At 45.6% G+C, this 14,278-nt stretch overlaps 1 protein-coding gene across 2 annotated transcripts in view; it reads left to right on the top strand.

Annotated features, from left to right (window-relative positions):
• The window catches only part of NAT9 (N-acetyltransferase 9), a 170,673-nt gene that overhangs the window by 86,272 nt on the left and 70,123 nt on the right, over nucleotides 1–14,278 (top strand). For both annotated transcript variants that reach the window (XM_086930807.1, XM_086930809.1), the window contains exons 2-3: nucleotides 3,338–3,447; nucleotides 4,117–4,257. In XM_086930807.1, the coding sequence (XP_086786933.1) occupies nucleotides 3,338–3,447; nucleotides 4,117–4,257 (251 nt within the window). The remainder of the gene's footprint in view (nucleotides 1–3,337; nucleotides 3,448–4,116; nucleotides 4,258–14,278) is intronic.

The raw sequence follows: 14,278 nt of genomic DNA on the forward strand, positions 1-14,278 counted from the left end.
CTCGACATGTTTTGATAAAGCCAAACCAAAGATAGCATATAATCGCGAGGATTATAATGCACTTAAGAGTATATGGTATGGCAATATCCCGGAACAGCTTAGGGAGTGGTTCCCGACAGCTGCAGACAGGCTCAGCTCACGCTAGAGCACCATCTCACATATTTCCAAGCACTCTGCCTCCAGGATTGATGAGGCCTTCCATAGGAGTGGCTGATAGGAACATATGTGTCCAGTTTAGGGTTAGATATAGGGATACTATATCTAAGCAAGAGGTGATTACACCAACTTACCCCAGCTGAGTGATCAGCCAGTTGTGTCAAATATGGAGGCCAGGCCAGGGGTGGCACAATACATGCTGCAGCCCCTGGTAGGCCTTGGCTACACCTATGCCCTGGGTACCTATGGTACACTGTTACATGGGCCTATAAGGTGAACCAATTCCAATTGTGTTATGCACCTAAGGTACATGGAGTCCATTTTAAGGAGAGAGCAATCAGCCTGGGGCCCTGAATAGCAGGATCCCAGGCCAACTAAGTCAAAAACCAGCTAAACACCAGGCAAAAAGTTTGGGGGTAACCATAGTCAGATATCCACCTTCCTACAATAATGACTAAAAGTACTCAACTGGTGCTTCTAAAATACGCATAATAATAATAATAATAATACTGATGCTTGTAAAGCGCAAACAGCTACCTCACAAGGAGGTGTCCCGGCGCTAGTAGAGCGCTTTCAGCTTAAGACAGAAACTAGGTGAAATGCTTAGATTTTTTGCATAAAAAGCCAGGTCTTTAGGAGTTTCTTAAAACTTGCTTCTGTCAAGGTGAATTGAATATCCAGAGGCAGGGCGTTCCAGAGTTTCGCCGTGCCGGCAGAGAAGGATCTGCCCCCAAGTCTGGCCTTCCTAACTCTTGGTATGGTTAGCTGAAGCAGGGAGTTTGAGCGTAAATGTCTTTCCTGATGGTAGCGGGGGAGTCTAAGTTTTAAATAGTTAGGGCATATGCCTTTTAGTGCTCTAAACGCCAGAGTAAGAGCTTTGAATTTAATTCTGCTCGCCACTGGGAGCCAGTGCAGTTCGCGCAGGTGCGGAGAGACATGATGTTTAAAAGGAATCGGTTTTATGAGTCTCGTAGCCGCATTCTGCACGGTCTGCAGGCGCTGCACCAGATATTTGGGCAGACCAAGGTAGAGGCCGTTCGAGTAATCTAGTCTAGAGGTAACTGTAGCGTGGACTACCGTTTTACAGCACTCAGCCGGTAGGAGAGACAGAAATTTGCGAAGGTTCCTGAGTTTGTGAAGGCAACATGTGGAGACCTGCTGAACATGCGAGGAGAAAGAGAGGTTAACATCCCATCTTACTCCCAGGTTCTTCGCATTGGTTCCAGGGACTGGGGCTGGTCCCATTTCGGAGGGCCACCATAGGTCTGGAGAAGTTTCGGATGCATTCAACTTAAGTTTGTTAGTATTCACCCAGTTGGCTATATCTTGAAGGCAGCCCTTAATTTTGCTAAAAGCAACCTCAGATACTTCATGAAAGGGGAAGACTAATTGAGTATCATCGGCATAAGAGATTGCCTTGACCCCCCATTTGGCGATCAAGGTAAAAAGTGGGGCCAAGTAGACATTAAAAAGTAACGGGCAGAGCGCAGACCCCTGGGGGACACCACACCAGAGATGTTTTGGTTTGGAGGAAAAGGTACCTAGTGCAACTTTCTACCCCGGTGTGCCTAACCTAAGTCAAGTACGAGGGAAGAAGTAAGTGAGGTGTAGCTCAAGGTTAGTATTCTTTGCCAATAATCTATTCCAAGAATTCTCTAAGGGTCTAATCAGCTCTGTACCTTGGTTTAGAATGAAGGAGGTCTTGTATCTCTCTCAGGACTCGATTTCCCAACAACCCGTAAGGGTAGCCTGGAAACACTGGATCTGGATTTCTCGGCTGGAGAAAAGACAGAGTCTCTCAGTGCGTCTGCTGGAGGGTCTGCTTCCTTCGGCACTTACTGCTGCAGGCGTCGGGCAAGTACATAGTCGATCTGCTCCAAACCACTGTGTGTTTGTCTGGGCAAATGTAGGCATATTTATACTTTGAAGGTGCCGAGTTTGACGTATGATTGGACTTAATAACGTCATTGAAGACTCAGTGCTACGAAAACTCCATGATTTCCTAGATAAATTAGTATTCAGGCAAGGGGATGTCCCTAGCTGCTGAAGGTGGGTTTTTCTAAGAAAACGTTGTTGATTCTCGGCACTTAGTGGAAGTAGCCATGCCGTATTTGGGCTGCATAGGCTCAGTCTAAATATGGTAATGATTTCTATGCCTATATAAGGATTGGGTAATTTATACCTATATAAGGGCATGAATCGGGAAAATTACACTAGGGTCTTAGATTCATTTACAACAATTGGAAATCAGACCTGAAAAAGTCACCCTGCTATTAGGTACTTAGCTTTTGGCGGCTGCCGTGGAACAGGGGGGTAGAGGAATGGATAAAAAATAAAATAAATACAAACTTACCTTCGCTGCCGCACCTCTCCTCTGTCCACTTCATCTCCTGGACTGGAAAGCACCAGAAGCATCCAGGCTCCCGTACTCACCCAACATCATGATTGGTCTTAGCCGCCTGTTTGGCCACACAGTGCCTGAGAGCCTGGGCATGCTCTCCACGGGGTTATGCAACACAGCCCCGTGGAGAACATGCTAAGTACGCATGACAGGTTGGCCGGCAAGCCGTCATGCCTACTTAGAGGAGTACAAACCACTCCTCACTCTGCTCTTGCATCACAGGGCCAAGACCCGCCCCGCCCTGGCTCTGAGTCCCGCATACAAAACTAAAATGATAATAACGTCCTCTTATTATAATTTTTTTTTTAACTGCTGAAATAGCAGTGAGGCGACGCTCCTCTGCTTTAGCGGAGGCCCGGACACTGTTCAAAGCAGTGGATATTCATCTTAGAAATTGTGAAGGTTCATTGGTAATGAGAGGAGACCCTAAAAAAAGACAGTCTTAGTGGTAGGCCCTTCAAGCTGTGGAGGTTATTATTGATGGTGTAGCCTATAAAATGGACTGTGGGGAATACGTTGTGAAGTTCAGGCTATCTGGTGTGGGTGAATAGTTGAACTATTGAAGGAAAACTGTCCACATTGCAGGTACAGTACATGGTCTGTAGTGTTGATTTGCTTGTGTCTGCAAATATTTGATATACTGGCAAATATTTGGTATACTGGCACCACCTATCAGGCTTCATCCATGTGATCCATTAGAATGTTCCACAACAAGGTGATATTAAATAGCGACTCCTTTCAATGGACAGGCATAAAGTATCTGCCTCTATCTACCCACAGGTATCATGAGTGGATGAAGTCCGAGGAGCTGCAGAGACTGACGGCTTCTGAGCCACTTACCCTGGAGCAGGAGTTTGAAATGCAACGTACCTGGAGGGACGACAACGACAGTAAGAAGCATCACTCATCCACCTTAGATGGGTTTGAGCAGCTCTGTCTCATTCTATACAGTGTCACCATAGACCGCAGCACCGGCAAACGAGTTTCTCCTTGGTTTGATATATAGTGTCCCTAAGAAACACATGTGTTAGGAAGAAAGACAATATTAGCCAGCACAATCTATCCATCCCATATGCTAGCCTGGCTGGTACACTGTTCCTATGTGCAAGACCACATTATTGAGCAATCCCTCATGCAGACCCACCATCATGAAATCCTGCATGCCTTTATACCCTCATGCACAATCTCATGTGCCCCTCTTTTGCTCATTCTCTTGTGCAAGCCCACTTTCATGTTCAGTCCCCTGTACCAGTCTACCCTTGTGCTCAGTCCCGTGTGTTACCTTGCCCTAGTACTCAACCCCATACATCTGATGTGCCTGGCTACCAATATGCACAATTACTTGTGTTAGGTTTTCACATTCATCCTTAAACAGGCCACTAGGTTGTGATTGTACAATGTCAAATATGTATATTTAGTTGATTTAATAACCTGTGCCGTTATTGCTTGCCATGATGTCACTGGGGTTCACATCAGTAGTTCACTGTTTGCGTCATCACTGCCTAACATACATACGGTTGCTAAGATGTTCCCTTTTTTCTTGGCACTTACTTTTGCAGAATGTACGTTTATTGTACTGGATGGCAAAAAGTGGTCAGATACTGCATGCGCGGAGGAGGACTGTATGGTGGGTGACGTCAACTTGTTCCTCACTAACCCCGAAGATCCAACTCTTGGCGAGATCGAAGTCATGATCGCTGGTAAGGGGCACCCCAATGCAAACTGTGACTTTCTGCTGTCTCCTTAGAAGCATTCTGTGACATGTAGGAACCTTTTAATTCATGGTAAACATTAGTCTGGGTTGTATTAAATCCACTAGGTAAGCCCAAGTTAAACTATAGACAATTGTAAATGTCAGACCATAGTTCTTGTATTTTAGGCGTGAATATAGAACCCATAGTATTACTGATAAATCTGTGGGAATGAAACCGAGTCTTCAAGGTGCCTGTCAATTTACAAAATACATCCGCCCTGCTAACAATCGGGGTGCGAGAGAAAGTAAATACGAATTCTCTATTAAAAGGATTAATGGGCTAATTCATTTTTGGCCATAGTTGAACACTATTTGAGCCCCTTCTTGTGTTATTTGCGATCTGGAGTAGAGTTTAGCAGAATGATGCATCTTCCATAATGTCACAAATGCTCTGTTCTGTGCCCTTTATAGTTGAGGCAGCTACAGGGTTCCCAGAGGCTGAGCCTCAGCTGGCCACCAGGTTCCAGTGACAGTTACCACACACTGTTTAGGGCAAGGCAAGTATCACTCGTTCTCTCTACCTGGGACTGCCATGCGAGAGATGATAGCCGTGGGTAGGTAAATCCCACAGTGGCATCCACAAGCAAAGAGAGAACTCCCCATGTGTCTAGGCCATTGCTTTTAGGTCGAGCCTAGCGCAGCGCTGCACTAAGAGATGACCTTTTAGTATCGGTCTGCAGTTTTCAAACACTCGTGCTTGTGGTGGCATCCAGCAGCACGCAGGGGCCATCTGTTTCCAATTAGCGAGGCCGCGCGCGCTTGTTGACATTTCTCGACTCTCGCTCCCCTGCCTGTCTCAGCCTCGCCCTCCCTTGTCAAGCTCCAGCCCTTGCCCCTTTCTTCAGTTTAGACTTCACGTGTTGTGCCTTGTTTTTAAATAGGTTAACTTACTTACTCTACTTCACTTATGTTCTATTGTTTTTTGTACCCCTGCTTGAAGTTTCACCTTCTAAGTGTTTCAAACCCCTCTTTGCTCCTTTCTGTTTGTGTTTGTTCTGCTTCAGGTCCATATCAAGAGAACAACTAACTTTGCTCTGTTCAAAACTTCACTGAATGTTCATGCATTGGAATTGGACAATCGTGTAACCAGTTATTGATTGCTTGTGTTTTTAAATTACGTGCAGCGCTTTGGACAAAAGCGCTATAATAAATTTATAAATTAAACTATGTGATTACTGCTTCCTTGCCCCCTCTAGATCTAACTGAGTGACGTACCCACCGCCTTGTAATTTGTCCGCTTTACAACTTGTGAATACCCTGGGGTTGATTGATGCCCTCACAGTTTTCGATATGCGTTCTCTCTTCACCCTATGACCAGTGTCTACTACTGAGTGACAGAAGCACACGTTGATCTTCAACACTTACTATTTTGAAGCCTTTCCACCTAAGTGATCCTTTCTCCTTGAAGTCTGTGAGCCATGCCTCCTGAGTCTGTTGTGCACACTGTCACCAGCACACCCTGCACCTTATGAACAGTGCCACTGACTGATCGGCGCCTACTGCACTAGACGTGAGCGAGCCATCAAATCAACAATGAGAGGCGAGCCATAGACAGCCCAAGGGTCTGGTGTCACTTTAAGAGTCCGTGCACGACCCAAGCCTTGAACATATTGGCATGTAAATCATGCAAGAAACATTGTAAAATATTATAATGTCTCTTCAAAATGCAAAATGCTGTATTTCCTTAACACGCAGAAGCATTTTGCCCTATTACATCAGATTTTACTGCTGCATTAAGAGATACTTTTAAGAGGGATCTTTTTAAACAAGAATAAAAAATATTCCGTCCCCGCCCCCAATGTTATAAGTAAACTAAGAGACAAGTTATTTGTAGTGCATCCCTATGTGGCCTAGATTCTTATACCTGGAGGAGCACTAAAGTCTATTAAATCAAACACAAGAGGGTTTGGTATTACACACATCCTGAAATCACACATGTGAAGATGCTCTTAGTTGTGAGAATGAAGAAACAAGCATTGGCAAAGCCAATAGGTCTTGCTTTTGGGACCTTATAAGTATTTTGTTATACAGCACAATATCCTTGGTGCAACAACATCATCCGTTGCATGGCTAAACACTTATAAGGTCCCCAAGGCGAGACATATTTGCTATTCCAATGCGTGTTTATTCTGCAGGGAGAAACTCACACTCTGGAAGTTTGTTTTTGCAGAACAAAATACTTTGCAGAGGGAGCATTTAAACATGGTGCCAACTTGCCAAAGGTTCAGTGCCTTCAATGGAGCTCCTTTGCCAGGGGATTGGTGACCATAGCCTTGCTGACCTGTGGGGTCTAGGGTCTCTATGAAACCTCCGGGTCTTTGGAATGTCTCAATTTTGCCTATATTGTGCACTGCCAGGTAACAGAACCTATACCTGCTTTTTTTCAAATGTCTAGATGCTCGATTAATGTTTAGCTCTCCATCTTAGGTGCTGAATTTTTGCTTTGAGGATTGTTTATTATTATTTGATGTTTGGTATTTTTGATGTAACTTTAGATGGTTTACGCTGGAATATTGAATAATGAACAATTGGTGTCTGTTAGACATGGCACCTTGGCGTGAGTTTCCCTTCCACTTTTTGCTGATGTGCCTCAGATGTTTTGCTGGTGTTCGATGCTCAGGGCACTGCGCCACGGCCGATCCGTGCCGCAGTGCAAGTGCTCCCAATGTAAAGTGTGTGTGTAATTGATTTCCACGATTGGATTATTTGGTTTACTGTCAGTCCCCAGTAAAGGGCACGAGGCCTGCCGGGGCTTGTAGATACAAATGCTGCAGTCAGCGTGACAGTACGAGACTGTGGGCCTGCAGCGCTGGTTGCGCCACCCACACAAGCAGCCTCGTGAGATATGTCTCGGGTCCGCCATTGCTGACCCAGCGTACAGTCTCGTACTGTCACGCTGACTGCGCAAGTGCCCAAACTTGGTAGGCCTACGGGCAGGGTGCATTGTAAGCGTAAGGTAGGACAAGCCTAGAGAGTGGCATGTCCTAGTAGTGAATTACCGCCCTTTCTCGTTCTTCACTATTGAAGGGCTACCTGTTCTCTTAGGCCAGATGAGCTGTCGGAGCTATTACATGCTATAGTCCCGCAGGCTCAGGGAACACGGTAGCAGGTTGAGTTTAGTATGCCTGAACTCAGAATAATCAAGTCAAGTTTAAATTTGTATAGCGCACTACTCACCCAGAGGGTCTCAAGGCGCTTGAGGGAGGGGGGGGGCTTTACTTATCAAATACTTCCTTTAGTAAGGTTTATTTTAATATCCTGTGTTTGCAAATGCTACTTTTAGAAAGTTAGCCTTTGCTCGCCTAACTGTTCAGCCCGCCTCTGCCAGGATGTGTATCTGCTGTCTGGGTTTGTGAGAGTGACAGGGCTGGGAGATTCCCGGGGATAGTCGGGTGCTCCAGGTGGTGAATGGGGTGCTTACACCAGGATGGGTGGGCGGAGTAGTCCTTGACTCTGAATAGGGTTGTGCTCCACCACCACAATGCTGGCTCCACCTCCTGCAGAGCGTCTGATGTCTCTGCCCTGCACCCTGAAAGAAGACGGCAGCGTCCTGTCAACAAAGTACTCCAGAACCGGGTTGAACCAGGCTCAGGCCCCCTAGCCTGCAAAGACAAAAGAAACGCAGTATAAATATAGGAACTCCGCTCCTTACAAATCAGATCCAGTTTTGACCACGACGAACCTCTGCCTGACTAGAAGGACCAAGAGAAGCTGAAGGACGGAAACCAGTCTGTATCCTGTTAGACTGGCCTGCAGTGGTGCCTTGCTGAGAACGGAGAGGAAAGGACCAGAGAGGACATTGTAGAATTGTGCCTGAAACGATCTCCAAGGGCTTGATCGAGAGCTTGCCCCCTAAACGGAACCCCAGGACCATTGGGTTCTATCTGCTTGTGCCCGTCTGCTGTTGGGCCTCAGTTCTTATTCCCTCGCCAGAGTTGTGACTCGGGTGCCTTCGCCCCCTCCCAGGTCGTGACAGCTCGGAGCCTGGTCGCCCCGCTGTAGAGAGCCCCGCTCATCCCTGAGTCGCTCTCCGCTTCAGTACCGGGCCGCCCGCTCTCCTGTCACCTCGCCGCTAACGGAGCGCGCTGTGTGCCTCTCATCTTCTCCAGCCGGAATCTGCACGGAGAGCATTTCATAGCCTCGGACGGTCCGTACGACATAACGTACCCGACTGTCTCGCTTTGCGCTCCTGCATACCAAGGCTCGTGCCGCACCTCAAGAAAGGCCTCCCCGTACAGTGGTACTGGAAGCTTGGTGCTGCACCCGTCTGCCCGAGAACTCAACGCCCCTCACAGATCCATGAGTACGACCCAGCGTGCTAAGAACTAGCGCGTCCCGCAGGCCTGAACGGCGCCTCGCCCCGTGAGCTGCATCGATCCCGGATCGCCGCAACCCTCCACAGTCTAGCTCCCCCGCCTCGCTCCTCGAGGGGGACCGAGCTGGAGAGATCCTCTGGAGAACCGTCGGCCTCGTCCAGGGTCCGCCCTCACCTGTAGAAGCGCCTGAAACGCAAGGTATACTTGAACTCCGTCCCGAGTTCATATTGGATCCAGGGTCCGCAACGTTCTTATTTCCCTCTCATCGTACCTTGCTGAAACAACGAACATTTAAAGACTAAGCTTGCCTATTGTAATCTGGTGACCTCAACTCACTAAACGTTATTTGGTCTTGTGATAATCCTGCTTGAATCTATCTTTTATATAAAGTATACGTATTTTTGATACAATCATACGACTGGTGTCCATTTGTGGTGGGTCAGTGGGTTTACCGTGTGTGATCATGAATGCTTAACTTACTATCGCCCTGAGGATTAGCCTTGTCTGCTCGCGCCACACTACCTAGAGGGTGAGCAGGGGTTATTCGAAGGAGTAGTTCCCTTGCCCTGACGTGGAGCTGAGGGTCCTTGCTTGTCACAAGTGCATACCTGTGCCAACCAGAGACCTCCGGTTCCAACAGTGTCTTTTTCACCAGTGTGAACTGTATTCATCTTTAACCCTCAAGTAGCTCATGCAAAAGGATGGCACAATTCAATCAGCGCCGTAGCTTTTGCAATCATAGTTAAGAAATATTTGGCTCTATAATTTGAACAAATTGGAATCTGCTAGTATGGATCGATTGTGTTGTACGATTCAATTCTGTTGTCCATGAGGGTGTATTTCATTTTGTCTGTGCCTTGAATTTTGACAGAATGACTGCAAAGTGATTCGTAAATTCCAAAGGTCAATTGATTCAATTGAAAATGATGTTGTATGAAATGTTGAAACTGTTTGATTCAGTTGTTCTCTTAAATTAATTTATACAATTCAGAGGCATGATGTTAACTTTGATTTGAAATGAATACTCAGCATTGGAAAAGATCTAAAATTAAAATAGACCTATATGCAGAGGAACTATACGAGAGAGCAGTTTATATGTTATATATTACTATTATAACCTTTCTCTGTATTTGTGGGCATTCTCAATTAATATTGTTAATTTAAGCAGCAACCAGCAAGGTGAAGCCCAATTAATTCCCCACACTCCTCCAGATAAGTAGTCTAAGAGGACTGGGGCGTTTGGAAAATGAATGTTTCTTTGGTCAGTCTGGCATTTAGATCTATCAGTGTAGTGCTGATTGGGATGATTGGGCTCTGCGACATGACCATGGGGATCTTGCCGGAAGTGCGAGATTATCTTATTGCCTCTCTGGCTCAAATCATACAGGTTAGTAAAGATGTGTGCGAATACGTGATTTGTACTGGACTTGATACTACTGTCTGGAAAGAGCAGTTAGCACCAGTTCGATCTTCCCCCGCCATGTATGGATGCAGTCCACAGGATTTCCTGGAAACATACAGGCCTTTTTCATGAATATGTCTTTTGATGGCTCACGCCTGTCTGGCAAAAAAGCAGATTCTGCAATGGCATGTTCCTTGGGGTCTTTTGAGTTTCCTCACCATTTTAGGAAATTCCAAGGCTAATTCAGGGGATTGGCCTATACTCAACATTGTTCTCCCCTGGCTGCTGCTGCAATCACACCAGTCCTATCATGGCTGGGATGAGGATCTGGAGGCAACATGCAGGTCTAAAGGGCATAACTCCTACCAGTCCCTTTCTGCGTTGGCAACAGCTGTCAAGCTGCTTTAGTTTGACCATTAGTGACAGGCAACATCTGTCATCTTTACACATTTTCTGTCATCTTTACCCATTTTCACGTCTAACAGATGAGTCCACCACATCATTTTTTCTGCTCCGCCAACCCTTCCTCCACATCAGAGCGAATCTCAGGGAATTACATGTCCACTTTGTTGCAAGAAGTTTAGTTTTATATTCTCAAAGGAACCATCAAGAGGGTTTTTGGCGCAGAAATAGGATTGCTACTCTCCCTATTTCCTTTGTGCCATTAGCCCATCTTAGACCAAAATCTACTCGAGTGGCAGAAAGAAAGCCGCTTGCGCTGTGCCTGGTGCCGTTCCCGATAATTGCACATTGTGGACAGGCACCTAGCACTGAAAATCATCCGAACTGCATTTCTTTAACGCACTCCGCCACTTGCGTAGCTCCCCATAGTGCGGCGGAGGTTTTTTTGCACTTTGCGGAGTTCCGCAAACTCTGCTCACTTCGCTCGGGCTTGCATGGTGCATGCTTTTATATTATCAACACAGGCGCTGCCCTTAATCATCCATAAGGTCCACACTACTATCCCACGCAACTCTTCTTTTACTTGCCACCGGGACCTCCGTTTCTTTTCAAACAGGTGCTTGCGCACACGGGCCAGTCGTCGAGGCAGTATTCACCCCTCAGCACCGGATAAATTATGGGCAGGTTATGGAAAATGTGCGCTGCATTCCCTTGAGGGCACAGAACAGCTCCTTGCCAAGCCTGTTTTTCCACAACTCTCTTTCTGCTGCCTGTACTCGGAGCCCCCGGCAGTACAAAAGCTGAGCCTCCTCAGGTTCCAGTATTCATGGAAGGGAGCGTGTTCGGCCAAGTAACGCCCGCCTTTCCGGCTCAGCTTTTAAACAAGCATTTGCAATGCAATAGGTCTTGCATTTACGTGAGTTTAAGCTATTGGCATTGTAAATGACAATTCCTTTTATTTATGTTCTAAAAACGAAAACATAAATTAAAGCCATTGTCATTTGCAAAGCCAATAGCTCAAACCCGCGTAAATGTGAGACCTATTGCATTGCAAATGCTTGTTCTTTTTGTATTTAGTTATGCCTCTGCACGCTGGTTTTTTCCTGTGTTTACAAAGACAAACGGTCCCCAAGATTTCCTCACAGTTGATTCTGAAATATTCTTGCCAATCAAACTTTTCGAATTGCTAATGGGCCTTTAGGGCTGGAGTAGAAGGTTGTAGTCACGCATTATATGGCAGCCAGCTCCTTAGGTATGTTAAACACAGTTTACAAAGGAGTGATCACACTTATTTGTAGGTCTTGGGAGGGTGCAACCGAATGGAATCAGACCTGCTGTGACAAGATGCAGTATTTCAATGCTAACTCTGGATTCCAATTGGCTTTGTCATCCAAAGCAATAATATACATTTTAGCAAAACGCCGCAGATTGTTTTGCGTTAATTTCTCAAAAATTGCCAGTCTGTTGGTTCCTAAATCTTTAAAAAGAACGTGTGGATTAAAAAGTTTTTTTTATTTACATAAATGGTATCTTTTTAAAGCACTGTGGTAGGCCTTATTATCTGCTCGGTATATGCTGAGCTTTTTCTACAATACCATTGGGAGAAGCAACCAGGCGCTGTATAAGTTTGAAATTTAAATAGCATTGAAGTTCAGCCGCGATTGAGTTTTGCCATCTACAACCAGTTGTGATGTTAGGTTTTAAACACAACCAGTTCCTGTTGGGAATATACAGTATATTTCAAAACACAAACAATCCCAATAGTTTTTGGGGACATTTGTTTGCATTTAGGCTTCTCCGAACACTGAATTTTGTGTAGGATGGTGCCCAAAATTTTAAAAAAGTGTAAACAGTCTCTCCCTATCCTCTCCCACGTCCTATCAAAAGTCCACATATTTACCGTCCTTAGCAGTCCAATGATATACTGCAAGGTAGTTACATACACCAAAATAAACTAACATCTATGCCTATTAGTAAATTCCCTAACTACTACCATGGGGGGGAACCCCCCATCAGAGATCTGGCTTACTCAATTCCCTTGCTCACTTCAATTAGGGGAAGTATTATCCCCAAGAATTTTACCCAAGAACTTTCAAAGATCAAGTTAACACTATAATGTTTGTGGTATCTAAATTAGACCTGTTTACTAATAGTGCAATTATGGAACTTTAGTGGTGTCAACTGTTGTAATGTTAGAATCATTTGACATGCCTTTCTGGAAAATAATCAGGGTTATGATGTCACTTCCTGTGATGCAATTAAGGTCAAAGGGTATATGATAGTACTTCCACTATCCCTGTTGAGGGTTCAGCATTGTGGGCTCCTGGTTGAGGCACACGTGGAAAGCTCTTACGTGCCACTTGAATATCATTACAAGGAAGCGACCACTGGACGTTATGTTCATGCTATACCCAGCGCGTGCTGCCATCCGTCTCTCTCTAGGGCCTACTTGCACACTCACCATCTGTGGGTGTGCCATGTAAAATCAACGCCTGTCCGAAACACACTCCCTACCCAGATGTTGCTTTCCAGACCCGAAGAGGCAGTGTTGTTAGACTTATTCATGTGCAAAATTAGTAAACTGTTACAATCAAAACTACAAGTCCCAGAATGCAACAAAACAACATATGTAACCGCGGGTAAACCAGTTATTTCTGGCAAAGCCAGTCGTGCCAGAAGTTAATGGAGTCTCTTAAACAGTTAAGCCTCCGAACCAAGGCCCTGCTTCTTCGGTGCCTCTGGGGTCTATGTGTGCGCCACACCATACACAAAGGGTGAGAACCATGCACAGCACCTTGCGCACGCACACTCGGGTGGCGAAGTCCCATTGTAAGTGAGAGGCTGAGCTGACCTTTGGGACGCACACACCCCCTGCAGACCAGAGGTACCACGCGTTCTCATCGTGGGAAAGGGAGTAAGAGGTGGGTCTTTGAGTGGAAACCAGCACTTAAAAGGAATAAACACAGCAAGGGAAACAAACTGCTGCTTCCTTAAAAGGAATAAACACAGCAAGGGAAACAAACTGCTGCTAAGGAAGCAAACACTACAATAATAGGCTCCGGGATTCATCTGTATGATAGAGACCAATGGGAGAAAATGTACATTAGTGAGAAATGAGACAGAGAGAGGGCCCTCGCGTTCTGTTTGTTACCATTGCTCTCATGCTCCTGCCATAGGATTTTCATTTGAGCAACACAATTACAGACTGTGGTGTCAAAGGCATAATTTGATTAATTTTGCATAACAAGCATAACGGACAATGCCAGAAATTACACAAGATCATACAGCATGACGAAAATGTCACCCTGCTACAATGGCAACCAAATTAGATAGCAAGCTCGATGGATTTGTGACGTGGCCTAACGGCTAGAACGACCAACTGCGGAGCGGGGGAACCGAGTTAGAGTCTAGGCGGGAGGCTCAACATTCTGTGATTCTGGGAACATTACTCAATGTCTCTGTACCTAAAGTGTAATGTGTCAGTAATGTGACTGTTGCACATACCTTTGAGTGGAATTTGCACTATATAAAACTGCGAAAAAATTTAAATATGCAAAGCGCACTCTGTTACAGTGCTTCTGATTAATGTACTCTAAAGATAAGCGCTTTATTATTTTTAAGATAATGATTCATTCGCCGGGGGCAGAGTGTAAAGCTTTGTTTCCTGCTGGCATTCCTCAAGTACAAGCAGCGGTTTAGCAAAACTAATAGGTCTGTTCAAAATTTGCTAATAACTGTTATAAACAAGCGGTACCAGGGTCTGCTCCTCGGAGCGGGTCTTGATTTCCAGCCCAGATTCCATGGTGAAGCCGGAGGAGGAAGACAAGGAGACCCTGCTGCTACTGCAC

Source organism: Lissotriton vulgaris, chromosome 7 (assembly GCF_964263255.1).
Source record: "Lissotriton vulgaris chromosome 7, aLisVul1.2, whole genome shotgun sequence".
NCBI classification, from domain to species: domain Eukaryota; kingdom Metazoa; phylum Chordata; class Amphibia; order Caudata; family Salamandridae; genus Lissotriton; species Lissotriton vulgaris.